Source organism: Diadema antillarum, unplaced genomic scaffold (genome assembly GCF_040938485.1).
Source record: "Diadema antillarum isolate AM-2024a unplaced genomic scaffold, OU_Dant_1.0 scf00000197, whole genome shotgun sequence".
Taxonomy (NCBI): domain Eukaryota; kingdom Metazoa; phylum Echinodermata; class Echinoidea; order Diadematoida; family Diadematidae; genus Diadema; species Diadema antillarum.
Window position 1 is genome coordinate 85,008 of NW_027271086.1, and position 18,619 is coordinate 103,626.

Genomic DNA, 18,619 nt, shown 5'->3' on the forward strand with positions numbered 1-18,619 from the left:
GTCTCTCCGTCCATTTCTATATGAGCACTTCATGTATTTGTGTTATGAGGGCGATAATGACATGCATGTTATTATGCCTCTTATACTTATGTACATGTATATGTTTCTATAATGCCTCCGCCACAAAGTGGCGCCGGAGGCATAGTCTCTTGCTTTGTTTTCTTTGTTTGTTCGCGCTTTTGTTTTGTTTGTTTGTTGTTTTTTTAATACTTTTTTTAGGGGGTGGGGGTTGGGTTGTAAAGGGATCGGCATGCCAGGTCAGGAAGAATACATTATGAATGAGAAATATCCCGCAAAACATGATTAAAATTGTATGTATATATAGCATACGCTCTTCCTCACCTCCTCCCCCCCCCCCCCCCCCTTTCTTCACGCCCGATTTGCTAGGACTCGATTACTGCTAGGACGCACTAGTGGCTTTCCTGCGTATACATGTATTTCACGTTCCCTTACCTGTCGTATAGAATAGTCCGGTAAGGTCGTGGATATGAAGGCCACAGCACTTTTAGGAAAAAGAGACATCATTCTTTAAAAAAAGAAAAAAATGGTACCTGTAATACCTGTATATACCACAGGGAAAATGAAAAAAGAAAAACAGTCCTAAAAAGGGATTCTATAATGATCACAACTTAATACGATCTCAATTTCCTTATTTTGTACCACTCCTCCCCTTTCTCATGTGTCTCTCGTGCTCAATTTTAGTTTACAGAGCTACCAAGTCTCACGCATTCTGAGTGAGACTCAAGCATTTAGGGTCTGTCTCACGATCTCACGCATGGCACCCATTTTTCTCACGCATCGGGCAAAGTCTGCAACTTGGGCCTATAATAAGGAGCATAGCTCAAAAGATTAAAGTAGTAGTTGCAATTGAAGGTATATTTTCCTTTTGTCTTTCAAAATAAGTAAAAAATAGTCACTTAAGTATGCACCTGATCGCACCATTAAGAGCTAAAAATTGAAAAAGTGCCCTACCGTATACCTGGCAACAGGGGGGAAATCCCTCCCACACCCTCGCTTGCGCGCACATTCGCTCGCCGAGATGCCGAGTCATGAAAATCTCACTCATACAAATTTTTTGAACTTGGCATCCCTGAGTTTATAGAATAGTGACATATCATCAATATCATGATGATACCAAACATCTGCGTGAATACTATGGGATAACACAATCCGCATTATAACGCTTCGACTGGATATTTTTAAAGAGCAGACGAGGTATGTCAGCTCTATTCCGAGGGTATTTGTTTACATTTCCTTTCAAAAGCATGTCAGTGATTTCTTGTGTTCCATGATATCACTGTGCATGTGTTTTCCCTTTATGGCTAATACTGCAGATTCGCCGGGGCTTTCTGCCTCATCGCTGCCAAATTATTTCCATATTTTCGTCATAATGCACCAGGCGCTAAGATTATTGTCTGTGTTCGTGGCAATGGTTATATTGATGTAGCAGAGTTGGTGCGTTGTAGCTTCATGGTTGGTGTTTCCGAATGCGGAGGCGAAGCATTTTTGACGTTGTTTACGGAGGTCAAAAGGTAGCCTCTTTGTGTCCTCCCGGCGAACTGGGTTATTAGTCGGGTTCAGTTAAATACATGTATAGGCAAAGTCACTGAGGCTACGAACTCGGTAGATATACTCGCTTCGACAGACGATCGTGAACATCATTTTCACAAAGGCATGTTATAGCCTATATACATAGTTGTATACTTCTGTATACTCGACCGCTGATTCGATCCCTGTGCAGTGAAGGTCTGTCTCCGTAATGTTTTTAGCCGGACGCGCGCTGTCCAGCACCACCTGCCCACAATATCATACATGTCGTATCATCAATGCTGATATGAAAGACTCTACTGCGACATTTATTTACTCTTAGCTATACAGGGGGATCTCAGGACATGTTTGGTGCATCACGCGGCCTACTTTTTGTCAAAGGCATAGGATGTCACAGCTTGTGATAGTCGGAAAGGGAATAAGGATCGCAAAAATCAACTGGCAGCTAGCGTAATTCGGCGATGGTACAAGTATGAAATCATCTGTATTGAGTCCATATCCACATTTTGATGTTGCCGAGTGTCAGGAAGTCAGACTTGTGCGCATATGGGAACAGTGTTCGCTTCTTGTCGTGAGTCAACTTTGACCTTCATTAAGCTCATCACTTTGGAAAGTGTCGCTCCTCAATCTCGGCTCCTCGGACGTCAGCGTTTGCCGCACTCTAACAATGTCTAAAGCACTACCGGAAATTCAATCAGTATTATACAGTATTTGCGCTTCGAATATTCACAACTAAACACATCTCAGCCTCTCGATAATAATTTGGACATTAAGTTATGCTCGTAAGTACGAACACACTGTCCCGCATTATAGTATAGTGACATACACACACACACGCACGATGAGGCCTCAAAGCAAGCTACGAGTTATAGGAGTGTCATGCGTATTGTTGTTGGTGATGATATTACACCGTGCGATATCGACAGGGGAGCTGCCCCTTTTTCCAGTGCTATGTTGGGGTGAGTAATATTTTTAAAAATATCTCGCAATCATAAAATGAAGAGACTACTATACTATGCATGTGAGAATTTAGGTCGCATGCATATTCTTTCCTCAAAGGGACATGAGTACATGTATTATGCGACCCTTGCAATGTATGCCTATACAGTATATGCCGATAATTAATGTATTATTAATGATAATGATACAAATCAAATCATGACATAATATGCGTACGACGCAATGTTTATTTTCTGTGATATATTTGCACATTGCACCGGTCAAAAAGACGAAAACGCGATATAGTCGAACATGTGGCAAATACAAAGTTTATACATACGGTATAGGACGCTTGAACAAGCAAGCATGTACAATTCTTAGAGCCTACTATCATTCATCAATATCTCCCCTTTACATCTGTAAAGTGATGAATGCCTTAATTGTTTGTGAATGTTAATTAATCTACACAGATTGCGTTACTGTGTGCAGGCTGCTATGATATCTAAGTCTCATATTGGTATTGGCTTGTATTTGCTTGCGCTAAATAAAATCGATAACTGATACAGTCCGTTTTTACCATTATTATGAAGGATTCGCGTTTCAGAGTCTTTTGGAATGTGATAAAAGTAAAGTTCCTATAATAGGGGCGGGGGGGGGGGGGGGGGAGGGGTTAGGCCCAACATGGAATCTATTCAGCAGATAGTATTTGAGGGGAGAGTTTCCGTGAGGAATGTATGGATGGAAAGGATAAATGTACAAGGCAAATCGGAGCTGCGGCATAATATCGCACAAAAAGGAGCGATGTACACACTGTAACTTCCTGCATAGTCCATGATTCTCACCTGCTCCATGTCAGTGTGAGCTGTCTGTAAACTCACTTCAGGATCGATGAAATATTTGGAAGAAAAAAGTGTCACTTTGATAATCTTTTCATTTGAAAATCATACGTCTGAACTCACTCTTCCTCTTTCTGGTATGGATAGGAATAAGACTTTAGCTTTCTGGTTTTTATTTCATTTGCATCTCCAAGAAACGAACCAACGAAACTAAAGATTCCTGTTGGCGATCGCAGTCAACGATCAAAGGCGACGAACGCAAGCAGTGGTCAAATCGTTATATTCTCTGCAAAGTATATTTCCCCATCTTTCTCTCTTTTTGTTATGTATGTGTGCGTGCGTGTGTCTGTGTGTCTGTATCTGTGTGTATAACATTTCTGTCTGAACGTGTGCGTGTGTTGCGGGTTAGAAAGGGGAATCTTATGGTGTTCATACTGGGATTTTATCATCACGGGCACTGGAAAAGAGTCGATAGATGGCAAATTGTAATTTTTAAAACAAGTTTGCGAGTGTGTGTAAGGATATCTATCTATATATATATATATATATATATATATATACAAGTTTGCGAGTGTGTAAGGATATATATATATATATATATATATATATATATATATATATGATGTTGATAAGGTAGTCACGTGTTGGCAAGATAAAAAGATAAGTAACAAAACTGCAACAAAGTTCATGCTGTATTCACCAACGGTTTATTTCTTCACACAAATTTTCGAGCGTCTCGCCGCCCTTTCTTTTGCGATGATCTTCTCCGTAGCTCGTCTTTGCTGTATCAACACTTGAGAAAGGGCGGCGAGACACTCGAAAATTTGTGTGAAGAAATAAACCGTTGGTGAATACAGCATGAACTTTGTTGCAGTTTTGTTACTTATAGATATGTATGTGTATATATATATATATATATATATATATATATATATATATATATAGTAATGGTTAAGAGACACTGGCAGTAATGCTCACTATGTTTTCCCCCTATGTTGTATGTAGGAATATTGGTCGTCTGGTTAGCTGTGCTGGCGGTAATCTTCCTGGATATTTCTCATCTTACCGCCACTCCCTACGCAAATACAAAGCTTCTCGTCAAACTATACCTGTCCAACAGCCTCTATGAAGTCGTGGGAGCCTACTTCGCCCGCCGAAGGAAACATGATTCTGAGAATTTTCAGAAAGCGCAAGAGACATTCCTCATTAAGCTCTTGTCGAAAACAGCAAAGACGAGCTACGGAGAAGATCATCGTTTTAGCGCTATAAAATCAGTGGCAGATTTTCGTCTGCAGCATCCACTCACGAAATACGCGCATTACGCGAATTACGTGGAGCGCGTGGCGCGCGGAGAAGAGAATGTGCTGGTTGTGGGAAAGCTGAGTAGGATAAGCCTTACGTCAGGAACCACCGGGAACCAGAAACTCATCCCCGTCTCAAAAGAGAGACAGCTGGTGTTTCTCTTCAAAATCGGCGCCCTTGTGACGCATCTCGTGAGCAAGCGATTCGCTCGCGAGAGAAAAAGTTTGCAGACGATCTGCCTCCTTTACGTGCATTCCGAGCCGAAGACTTCCAAAGGCGGTATAACAATGGGCCCAATTTCAATGATGACGATATCGGATAACGTGTGTCGTCTGCTATTCAGTACTCCTCCGGCTGGGATGAAACTCAAAGACGAGCGTCAAGCGATGTACGTCCATCTCTTGTTTGCCCTCCGCGACCCGACAATCAAATGTATCTCCGGCTTTTTCTCCGCCAACATCTACCGCTTCTTTTCCCTGCTCGAAGAGCACTGGCCGACGTACGTCGAAGATCTCCGCAATGGTCGGATCAGTGATCACGCTGGACGACTTCCCGACGACATCAAGTCCGCGTTGGAGGCTGAGCTGCGACCAGAGCCGAAGAGAGCCGAAGAGCTGGAGGAGGAATTTCGGAAAGGTTTCGTGGGGATTGCGAAGCGCATCTGGCCTCACATGTTTTGCATGTACGGCATATCTTCTGGTGCGGCATCTGTGTACGCCAGGCGGCTAGAGAAGACGTATACACAAGGTAGAACATGATTCCTACCAACTGTCGAACCTAAGCAGCACTTTTATTTCACATAATCTGAGACAAGATAACGCGAATGTGATTACAGTCAGTCACGCCTAAATGCATCCCCAAGCTCTTATTTGTCTGGGTTTTTTATTCTGTTGTGTGATTCGGACATGAATTTACCATTTAGAAAGGGGACTATGTGCTTATTTTGTTTTAGAGAGGTGCTCGTAAGGGAAAAAATTGAGAGATCTTTTGGCATCAACCGCCCCTTTGTTATTTTTGTTTTAGATCGTTATTGCTATTTTTCATCCACGACGAAGTTTACTCCATTTTGAAAGGGGAAGACGTGGAGGGTAGAAATATATAAGCCTGTCTCTTTGATCTGATGTTGAACCTACCCTTATACCATGTGACTGATCAATGTGTACTGAAGTGTTTGAGATATTTTAAAGTACTTGAGTGTCAATAGTAAGCACGCACAGTTGCTCTCGAAACGAGTGTTGCATGAAAGCATTCCAGCTTTTGAACCCGTTGAATTTTATGGAATCCACGCTCATATATAGCTTAAAGTGAATAATTTCTATATGTCAGTCACTTGAATTGTTTTCCCCCCTTTCGACCCTAATTCTTTCTCTCTCTCAGGTATACCTATTGTTTCCACGATGTATACGTCAACGGAAGGCGTGCTTGGCACCCTCTACGGCGATGACCATCAATACGTGCTCGACGCAGGCAACATGTTCTACGAGTTCATTCCAATTGACCGTTGGTACGCATGATTATAAGTATAAACAATCAGCTATAGATTCGCGAGATAATCTGTTTTTGATTCTCCGATTGTCAAAGTTGACTATTATAATATTATTTCATAACTTTAAACCACTTTCCTGTTTGCATTGGAAGTTTGCATTAGAATAATTATCGCTATGAGGACGCGGTCCTAGCGATTATAGTATACGTATACCTTGTATACCATCAGAATTCTGAGGCAAGTCTTGCTTGATTAATGATGTAATACATGTAACTTACTCAGGCGATCCTGACCTCAAATCATTCTTGTTGTGATCATAACTAAATGAAATGCTTTATCCCATTTTTTATACTTTGGTGTATAAATGGGGAATTGGCAATCCTGTCCCCATTGACAATCCTGATGTGTAGTCAGGTTAGCATGTAGGACACGAAAAGGAGCAGGGCGCCAACATGGAAGAGGCTTGCCTTCGTGATTAAGACCATTTCATACTATTGATAATGTTGTAGTTATTCTATCATTGCCGTCATCATTACTAACACCTAACTCTCATTATTGTCTCATCACTATCATAATTAATTTTCATACAGTGTAGTTGTTATTGTCATATATAGGCAGAAGTGGCAGAAGTGGCAGATAAATTCTGATAGAAGTGGCATCATTGTCATCAACTCTGTTATTGCTATTAGCAACCTCATTATACGTAAAATATCGAAGGCATTTCGAGATGGTGGTCTGATTGAATTTGCGACTGAAGCTCTGCACAATGTGTTGTAGCTTACACTCGGTCTGAACATCATCTGCCTCCTCTCCTTCCCATTTTAAATTGCCATTGCAAGAACAATAATATAATTACCTCCGCTTGTTTTGCGGTGATAAACGCTGAGATTACCGACATCGGTGATTTTATGCATCACTCAATGAACCCTTTTTGACCGTAACCCAAAATGCGTCATGAAAACCAGGTAATTGATAAATTACCCTGCATCGACGTAATTAAGTGCCGAGTCAAACAGTGTTTATTAATAGTTATTGTGACAATAAAATCATGGACATGCAACCTAGGGCCGAATCCGAACCAACCACCTCCTGATAACCGGACAGCCGTCTTATCCACCAAACCACCGGGCTTACGCCCGACAGCCACTGTGCTGGTTTTGTCCTTATAGTGTGCAGAGGTTAATGCAAATTTATTCAAATTGGGGAAATTCTTGCGTCGAGTACTTTTTTATTGCAACTGAGTGACAAATTGCCTTATATTGATGGAGGGCAATTTGTCAATCAGTTGCGATAAAAACAACTCGATGCAAGCATTTTGATTAATTTGAACAATCGCCTTTGCAATATTGTTCGACAATCACTTTCGCATAAATCATGGTGTGAAACCGAGGGACAAAAACATCCATGAGTACCCATGTACCTTTTGTTGTTGCTGTTGTTGTATTTTATTGCCCTGAACGGTGTAAATTCTTGACCCCAGTGACGAGGATCAGCCGGACACCTTGCTGGCGGAGGAAGTGGAAGTCGGGGAAACCTACGAAGTCGTCATCACGACTATGGACGCCCTCTATCGGTACCGTATCGGCGACGTCGTGAAGGTGACAGGGTTCTACGGAACATGCCCCATCGTCGACTTCCAATACAGGTATTAGAGTGGTAGACAATCCATGAAACTAATTTCTTCTAATGTACTAGAATACTCTGCAGACAGTCTGACAAATCAGAATCATCAACATTTCCACCTTAATCAGTGACTTATATGCTGTTTTATGATGAGTATGGGTAGAATACACTGTAAGCATCTGAGATGAATTAATGTTTTATACGCTGCAACGTGCTGGATTCTGAGCGAGTAGTGCGTTGGAAGTCACTTTGTTCATGCTCATCAATAGCAGCAAAGACTGCGATGACACGGGATAAATCATAACAGTATGTTACTATTATCCTATGACATCATAATGATATACCATGCCAGTGGCGGATCCAGAGGGGGCGCACCGGGCGAGCGCCCCCTTTTTATTTTTTATTTTTGTTAAAACGAGAGAAATAAAAAAAAAGGGGGGGGGCGTGCGCGCCCTTTGATTTTGTAAAGGCGCCTCCCCTTTACGGAATTCTTGGATCCGCCCCTGCATGCGATAGAACATGAGACGAAATGGCCTTTGCTTTGGTGATGTGCAGGTTGAAAATGAAGTAGGGGAGACTGGGTCTAGTTGTTACACGGGCAAGTTGTTACACTGTCATTTTCTCTATTTTGATCAAAAGAGGGCGTTACAAGTAATATCACTAATCAAAACATATAGCCAACGATCTCTGCATGCGAAATCTGGCGTTGCCTGGACGTCACATGTAGAAGGCAGGTCCAAAAAACACTTTTTTACCTCTCCGAGTAAAATTTTGAAAAATTCGATTTTTCTTTATTACACCAAATCCATTCTTCTCCAGTAAGTGATGAGTATGTGGTTGAAAGAAGCGTGTTTTGGCTGTCTTTTGGTGAAAGTAGCAACACGTGATGTTTGATTGTTTATTGGCCACACGTGTGAAAAGTTTTTGAAAACGCACTGGGTCAAGTTGTTACAACAACTTGACCCGTCTGGAGAATCGAGTGGTGTAACAACTTACCCCAATGCACTTTCAATTGAATTTATGGTTATACACACACACACACACACACACACACACACACACACACACAAACACACACACACACACACACACACACCCAACACACTCATACACCCCAGCATAGGCTAACATGCACACCCAGACAGGTTAATATTAAAAATTACCTAACACGTCAGATCTGCATTACCCGATTTGAGTTGACTTTCTACCGTGTAACAAAGTACCCCATGTGCTGTAACAACTTACCCCAACATCGGGGAAAGTTGTTACAAAATTTTGTGTTTATTGATTACGTAATATCTTGTTTATATTATCTGGACTTTCAAAGTTTGTACTGTTTTTAATTAAAGGAGGAAATAAGGTATCCTCAAAGCAAAAATGAAGCCGATTCCTCTATTCGTTTTTTGTGCAGACCTAAAAATGTGAAAATTGTAACAACTAGACCCAGTCTCCCAGCTACAAAAACTGTTGTTTGACAGACTGAAGTCAAGGATAACATGAAGGTCAATACAAAGGTAACATGATTACACACGAATCCCTTCCTCTGTGCAATATTTATCAAGGGATTATATTAATTTTGTTCTAAATCGAGAGTTTTGATGTCCCTTTCTTCGATGGCTGCGATGGCGTTGATTTATCTTAATCCTTGTCGTTGTCTTGTCAACTTTTGATTATCGTTACTTTTGATAACTCAGATCCGGAGAGTTTCTCAACTTGAAAGGAGAGAAGACTCCGGAAGTCAGCGTACGCACAGTTGTCATGGAAACGTTCTGTGATGACTTTCAGAGTGCTACACTCGTCGACTACGCATGCGTAGAAAGCGTCCTTTTCGAAGAAGCCACAGGTGAATGCGTTGCTCAGATTATATTCGCTGCTTGCATGGTATTCTTTTCCTTTTTATAAGTATTTTACGTAGATACGTGTCTACTTTTTCGAATAGCACTTAGTTTTACTGCAAAACACGTTTATGAAGTAAAAGTACATACAATATTTCATGTGATGTGATTAGAATTTAATGTTGGTGCAAACTTTTATTTTAAGTCAGTGAATTATGTTGATAAGCGTATTAATCGCACGTCGTAGAAACGGTAGAAGGACATACATATTTTTGTTTACCGTGCAACGGGGAGTGATATCATTAACTTGTGATGAAGATGATTATAGAGTCAAACGAGCCTGGTGTGAACTTTCCATCCTAGCAGAATCTTCGTCAGAGGCAAAATGATAAACATGCAAGATATATATTCGAAGCGTTCTGGACTGGTTGGTGAATGATCTAATGGTACATTTACAGAAACTGCAGTATGCTTCGATCCCATTGATTTGCCAGCCAGACATCGATGGTATAGTGTGCATGCATTCACGTATTGCACAACTCACTCATTTTACAGTTGTATGACTGTTTTTACTCATGTGAAACATAACTGTGTACAGATCCGACCAAACTAGGGCAAGATGCTTATTACGTCATCTTCATTGAAGTGGACACAATGGACAACTTCAGTGTCATCGACGATTTGGAGGAGGTAAGAGAGTAATTGGAATGTACGCGTTTTTAGCTTTGAGAAATGTGTTGTTGTTTTTTCCTAACTCTCCCGGAAGAGAGGTCACATAATATATATTCGTAATGTACGTTTTGAATGGATAATTGTAAAGCGCTTAGGGAACATTTGTTTGGAACGCGCTATAGAACCCAATTGCAATCTTATCAACAATTATCTCTGTTTGATTGAATAACGATCGATACCGAAATCACGCCTTAATTCCTGTAAATGAATGACCTTTAAATTCAAATACAGTATCATTTTGTTTGAGACAATAAAAAATTCTTTGTGCTTATTTGTCCGATGTGTCTTAATACAGATAACAGCCAGTGTCGACGCCAAGTTACGTCAAGTTGCGGCGGGCTACGACTATCAGCGGAAGCGCAACGGAATAGCGCAGCTGAGGCTGGTCTTCGTGCATCCGGGCTCTTTCTCCGCCCTGCGCTCTTACATCCTGGCGCATTCTGAAGCATGCGCGGTCCAAGTGAAATCCCCGAAGAAAATAGACCGTACTCAGTGGATTCTTTTTCTCGCTGATAGAGAAGTGAAGAGGGCCGAGATCTAACGGAGATGCACTTTAATAGCAATTAAGATATCAAATATTAGGTTGGATTACTTTCAATTTGCTCAACAAAGAACACGTCGACGTTTAATATAAAATTCTTAAAAGCTTCGTCTAAATGAAGGAGATGACTGAGCAGAGAGGTGCGATAAAGGCACAAGCATACATCAGTCATGATAGGGGCATTTTGGTTGCATTATTCAGCTCTCTTTTGTTCTTTTGCAACTTTAACCACCACCACCACCACTACTTTACTGCTCTTACTAACGCTACCCTCTGCTAAACTTCGAATTCAATTATCTACTAACACGACTAGGCCAGTCTAAGATCGTGTTATTGCGATTCCTTTTGATGGTTCGTGTTTTTTTTCTTTACTTTACCTGATTTGCGTTATTTCATTTCAGAAAGCTTGATCAAAGTTTAAAGGAGTCATTCTCTGGAATAGGTTATGCAGGGGTAGTCAAAAGGTAGGGTGTGGTTCACATGGGGTACCACGAGCAATTAACCCATCACAGGAGACGATATTTCGAGGTCTGGAGATGTATCTTTTTATCAAGAGTTTTACCATTCATGATCGCTGGTATCTACCAATTTCTTTAAGGTACAATAAAATCTCTTACCTTATAGGCCCCATTTTCGTTGTAATTTATTCCAAGTTGCCAATCTGATGGGTACAAGCTAATAATTTCTGCAGGAAAATTATCCTTCGACGTGACGGGTTAATAAGGACCAAACCGTGGCAGATTCAAGTCATCATAATTATTCTTCTCTGTGCTTCGGGACTATATATTATTGTCGTATATATATGTATTTCAAGTGTACTTAATGTATAAACACTGGACCCCCAAATGTAAAATGAAAAATCGTGCTTGCATATGACCCCTAATGAGGTGTTCACACGTTAATTGATAACATACTCTCAAAGGGCGCCAGCTACATTGCAGGAGAGGTCGCGCTAACGTTGAATTGCTCGACGTGGAGCGTAAGCCCACCTGGGGCTCATCACTCTATAAGTACAGAATGCTACTGAGTTGGTGTGTTATATAATGGTCTACAAATTATCATTGTCCTAATACTTTCTGTCATCATATACCGTTGTCGAGTAATCGGGTTATTATCTTTAGCTTATTTTAATCATGACTGCTAGATTCTACATTATGTTAGTATTATTTTGTTGTGCATCCAAGCTTGATGTCATGCATCATTCTATTTTGTTATATCTAGGTGGGTTGTTTTTTTTCGTTGTGAAATATGGAAATAAATTGACATTGAATCATCAATGAAATTGCCATTGTTATTGATCAGTTATAATCTTAATGTTGGTGTTATTTATTACGTATCTTGTATGTCAGTGTTATAAACATGTTGAAATGGAAATGACCTTCATAAGTCAATGACGGCGTGAAAGTGAATTTCACGTACTTTTTCATCCTTCTGAGAGATGAAGATGTTAAGTCAAAAGAGTTGAGTCACGTTATATCGCCCGATCACAGAAATACCCCTGTTATAGTCGACTTTATACACTGGTAAAATTGAATCATGGATATAATCTCGAGTAAGTATACAAATCTGTAATTGCACATGGTTTACATAGAGACGCGTGACTCCTAGGGCAAACTACCAATATTAGGCATTGGCAAACAAAGTTTATCGTACAAAATAGTGCGTGTTTGTTTTATAGTACAAACGCCAAAGTTGATTCCTATCGCACTTTCAGTGAGAAAGAGATAACATGACGGTCATTACTATATACCAGTCGTCTGTCATTTCCTGAATTAAACTTTGAAGATCACATTGACAACCTGGTGGACAGTCTCGACACTGGTTGTTTTGAGGTACAGGTACTTTGAGACTAGATAAGAGCGTCAGAAATGAAATACAAACATGACGCGACTGTCGAAGTTTATTCATTGATAGTGTCAGACATGGTATGATCAGAACCTGTAGAGTTGTGGTGCAATTGGGTGCCAAAGCCACTTTTTGGGCCTAACCTTGCTTTACCGTCCACCCAATGTTTTTTGATGGTTTTACCCTATTTCGAGGGTGCTGAATCCGAATCTGGATGATGCAACTCTTGCATCCTTGAGGGTTTTGAGATATTCAAGATGGCCGCCAAAATGGCCGCCCAAACCGGAAATTCTCACGTATTTCATTCTCAATGGTGAAAAATTGAAAACACTTGATGGTTTTACCCTATTTCGATGGTGCTGAATCCGAATCTGGATGATGCAACTCTTGCATCCTTGAGGATTTTGAGATATTCAAGATGGTCGCCAAAGTGGCCGCCGAAATAACCGCCAATTAAAACCAGAAATCCCGATGTATTTCCTTCTAAATGGTGAGAAATTGAAAATGATCCATGGTTTTACCCTGTTTGGATGGTGCTGAATCCGAATCTGGATGATGCAACTCCTGCATCCTCGAGGATATTGAGATATTCAAGATGGCCGCCAAAATGGTCGCCAAAACCGGAAATTCTCACGTATTTCCTTTTAAATGGTGAGAAATTGAAAACAATTGATGGTTTTACTCTGTTTGGAGGGTGCTGAATCCGAATCTGGATGATACAACTCTTGCATCCTTGAGGATTTTGAGATATTCAAGATGGCCGCCAAAATGGCCGCCAAAACCGGAAATTCTCACGTATTTCATTCTCAATGGTTCAAAATTGAGAACAATTGATGGTTCTATTCTATTCCGATTTTAAAATGGCCGCCAAAACCGGAAATTTCCACGTATTTCAATTTTAATATTTCGCAATTGAGAACAATTTTATTGATGATTCCTCCCTATTTTGATCACTGTGCTGAATGGGAATCTGGACGAAACCACCCTTGCATCATTGAGAGTTTGGAGATATTCAAGATAGTCGCCAAAATGCTCGCTAGAATGGTGAGAAATTGATAACATTTGATGGTTTTACCCTATTTCAGGTTTTCGTCAATGGCAAAATCTAAACCCAACCATACTCTGCTGATAAACGAATGCATATTTTACATCCCAGTTTGAACTTGCTGTACAGTGAAACCAGCTTTACCGGATATCTTGGAGTTTGTAAGATACACCTGTGCCAGGAATGAATCCTGCAAGACTATAGATGCGGTTGAATATTTGAAAGATTACACTGTTTCATATACATATCATGGATATGTTTTGAACACTAACAATCAGCGGACAAGACGTACCCATCTCGATCATATTGTGGTAGTGATGTAGAGAAGTTTACTGAGATTCCCAATATTACCTGTTTTAATCCATGAACAGTTTTAATCGTTTCATCCATGAACACTCACATTGGTCAATTGGTTTATATTGGTGGTCTTGATGACATTGTCCAAGACAAGAGTTGGACATTTTTATAGTTCTGCTTCAAATTTTTCTTCAATATGATGTATATATATATATATATATATATATATATATATATATACAATTATATATCTATATATATAATTATATATATATATATATATATATATATATATATATATATATATATGGGGCGACAAGCCTCGCATTTACAAAATGTCACTTGTTCAGGAGAGAAAAACAAAAACAAAAACAAAAAGCAAACAAACATGGCAGCCAAAGCTCTATAACAAATGAGAGAACCTTTCCTTTGACATGCCATGGTAGCTTCATTTTTTGGGTGAAGACAGCAAAGGTTTGGACAGGACATCATTAACTGATTATCTGTTTATTCAAAAATGTCATTTTCACTAAAATTTCAGATACACAGGGTCTTGTCGCCCAAGCGACGATATCATACACACGAGGGGATGGAAAAATCACAGGTGACGCGCAGTAAAACAAACAAACAAACAAACAAACAAACAACAACATGTAAGGTAATAGTTGATAGTCCAGTACTTACGAATATCATAATCACGCAGAGTGCTTTTGAAACTACCTTTATATTGATATCTACTATAGTGGTCATGGATGCAACCATTTCTAGTGACGTAATCAGAATATGCCACAAGTTTCATAAGAGTACGCGGCGAGACTCATAAGAATACAAGACACATTTGAACACCAAATACCAGCAGGCCATAATTTAATATTACTCTTATAATAAAAAAGGATTAACTTCACATCAGTCTGCGGAGCCCTTATTGGCTACCACAGGCATTACTCTATAACATTTATTGTGCATAAAGAAATTTTCAGTCTTATCTTTGTGTTTGTACGTTTCAGTATGATGTCAATATCATTTTCTTTCCATTACGTGTTAAAGTTCCGTTTGAGACATAGCGGAATATCTCAGTATATTACAATACCATTGTGACATTCATTTTGGATGCCATTAATTGTTGGCTGATTTGACAAATTTGCTCAACCGAGTTGAATTTAAGAATATGGATTATTGCTTTTAATCACTCGCTTCACTTTATAGCACAATATTTCACAATTTATACGAAAATATCAAGGAATTTCCGTTTATACAGGACATTTGTAAATATCACAAAACCTTCAGCACCCTCGAAATGGGGTGAGACCATCAATTTATTTTCAAATTTTTACCATTTAGAAAAAAATATTAACATTGGAATTTCAATTTCTGCCAATTAACTTGGCGGTCATCTTGGACATCTCAAAACCCTAAGGAACGCAAAAATGACAACAACAAAATGTCGAGGGTGCTGAATAGGGTCTCAAAGATTTCATTAGTGACAATTATTTTGGCGGTCATCTTGGAATTCTCAAAAAACCCCAAAACACAAGAGTTGCATCAACCAGGTTCGGATTCAACACCTTCTAAATAGGGTAAAACCACCAATTGTTTTCAATTTTACACCATTTAGACCGAATTAGGGGGCCTAAATGGGAATTTCCGTTTTTGACCGACGGCCATTTGGGGCCATTTTGGCGGCCATCTTTATCATCTCAAAACCATTAAGGATGCAAGAGCTGGATCCTGCAGCTTGAAATTCAGCAAACTCAAAATAGGGTAAAACCATCCGTTCGTTTTCAATTTTACACCATTTAGAAGGAAACAGGGGGTCTCTACTCTACATGTGAGTTTCCATTTTTGGCGGTCATTTTGGTGGCCATCTTTATTATCTCAAAACCCTTAAGGATGCAAGAGTTTTATCAAGATTCTGATTCAGCACCCTCGAACTAGGGTAAAACCATCAATAGTTTTTCAATTTCTCACCATTCAGAAGGAAATACAGGGGAATTTCCGGTTTTGGCGACCATTTTGGCAGCCATTTTGGCGGCCATCTTGAAGATCTCAAAATCCTCAATGATGCAAGAGTCGCATCAGCAAGATTCGGATTCAGCATCCTCGAAATAGCTTAGAACCATAAATTGTTTTGAACTTCTCACCATTTAGAAGGAAATACATAGGAATTTCCGGGTAATTTGGCTGCCATTTTGGCGGCCATCTTGAATTTCTCAATATCCTCAAGGATGCAAGAGTCGCATCATCCTCACTGATTCGGATTCAGCACCGTCGAAATAGCTTCGAACTATCAATTGTTTTCAATTACTCACCACTAAGAAGGAAGTACTTAGGAATTTCCGGTTTGGGCGGCCATTTTGGCAGCCATTTTGGCGGCCATCTTGAATATCTCAAAATCCTCAATGATGCAAGAGTCGCATCAGCAAGATTCGGATTCAGCGTCCTCGAAATAGCTTAGAACCATAAATTGTTTTGAACTTCTCACCATTTAGAAAGAAATACATAGGAATTTCCGGGTAATTTGGCTGCCATTTTGGCGGCCATCTTGAATGTCTCAATATCCTCAAGGATGCAAGAGTCACATCAGCCAGATTCGGGTTCAGCACCCTCGAAATAGCTTAGAACCATCAATTGTTTTCAATTTCTCACCATTTAGAAGGAAATACATAGGAATTTCCGATTTTGGCGGCCATTTTGGCGGCCATCTTGAATATCTCAAAATCCTCAAGGATGCAAGAGTTGCATCATCTAGATTTTGGAAAGATTAGAAGTTTGGAAAGATATCCCTGTCACTGTTCGCCAGTCATCCTCTGTGGAATCATTTAAAACATCCCTAAAAACATATCTGTTTAATATGTTGTAGGAAACAAAACAAAAAAGTGAAGATGTCACATAATTCATTTTTTTTTTCTTCTTCGTCTTCTTCTTCTTCTTCTTCTCTCTTTTCTTTCTTCTTTCTTCTCCTAACCTTAAGACTAAAAGCGCCATGAGCATCTTTTGATGGACTGTTGCGCTATAAAAGTATACATTATTATTATTATTATTATTTGGATTCAGCACCCTCGAAATAGGGTAAAACCGTGAATTGTTTTCAATTTCTCACCATTTAGAAGGAATACATGGGAATTTCCGGTTTGGGCGGCCATTTTGGCAGCCATCTTGAATATCTCAAAACCCTCAAGGATGCAAGAGTTGCATCATGCAGATTCGGATTCAGCACCCCCAAAATAGTGTAAAACCATCAAAAAACAATGGGTGGACGGCAAAACAAGGTTCAGCCTTTGGCACCCAGACTATATCGGAAATCGTCTGCCAATGTACTTGAGAGTCAAAGTGCTGACGAATCATTAAAAATATGTCTTATTTTTGTCTGTCTAGAGATACTCAGGGGCGAATCCAGGAATTCCGAAAGGGGGGGGGGCGCAAAATAAAAAAAAAATAGGAAAGGGGCGCATGCGCCCCCTTTCATTTTTCTTTTAATTTCTTTTTTTAAAACAAAAAATAAAAGAGAATTGTACTTCTTTCAATATAAACACAGAACACTGACACACACACACACACACAGAGACAAGTGGCGTTTTCAATGTGCATATCTCCATGGTTATTATTCTCTTTTCATTTAATTCTTTACATGCCTGTCTTCGAGGGAGGAATGCAGCATGACGTTTATGTTTAAACGTTTTCGTAAGCATATAACTTCCAGAGAAATTTTGGCCCACGATCAATTTTGCGCGGTGATTTCAGTCAATGTGAATTTCATAGCGTATGAACCCTGCACAACTTAATTGCTTGTAGAAGGAAAACATACCAAAAAAAAAGTAAATACACTCACTCTATTTGCTCACAAGCGATTTAGTGGTGGTCATAACACTGACTCTGCAACTTTTTTTCCGCACATGTGAATGAGTAAAAAACGGACTTTGCTCACACTAGCCTGATGCAGTTGACACTTTGACGCTTTGAGCGGAAATGGAGAAGTACATGCATTTCAATCACAGACTGTTATCCGTTCCCATGCTTTCTGTGTACTTTATTCGGAGTGATGTAGGCCCTACAAATGTAGATGTAAAAACGGATAAGTATTTCTGTGCTTTGATTGTTCAATAGGAGAAAATTGGCTCGGGGTGTATATGCATTTGAGCATGAACTTTCCCAACCATCCCACTCAAAATGTTTCTGTTTTTGTCTTTGTTTTATGAAATTTTACCTTTCACAAGCTGACAATATCTCTCACATGTAAAACATTTTTTTTTTAATTAAAGTAATCCTACCGTATGCCTCAAAGTTCTGCAAATCTGTCAAGTGTCAACACCACAATGTTGTAAGCGATATCAGGAAGGTGATAGAATACTAGTAACTGTTGGCACGCAGATAATTGCATCCCCCCCCCCCCCCCGCGTGCACGCAATTTCATTTGACCTTATTATACTGTATAGGATAGATACTATATGGCCATAGAGTATAAACATGATTACAGGATAACAAGGACAAAATATAAAACCAGTCACACTCGGAGAGAGCAAAAGTGTACTAAGGCCAAACCAAGGTTCACAACCGCCATAACATTATAACTATGCTAGAACACACACACAC

The 18,619-nt window shown here is 39.7% G+C and overlaps 1 protein-coding gene across 1 annotated transcript; it reads left to right on the forward strand.

Moving 5' to 3' along the window:
- Positions 1–250: 250 nt before the first annotated feature.
- On the forward strand, positions 251–10,842 carry LOC139723659 (uncharacterized). The gene is made up of 7 exons (XM_071634885.1): positions 251–257; positions 4,329–5,372; positions 6,003–6,129; positions 7,592–7,756; positions 9,429–9,577; positions 10,168–10,259; positions 10,597–10,842. The coding sequence occupies exons 1-7, from the start codon at positions 251–253 to the stop codon at positions 10,840–10,842; spliced, it is 1,830 nt and encodes a 609-aa protein (XP_071490986.1).
- The last annotated feature ends 7,777 nt before the right edge of the window (positions 10,843–18,619 follow it).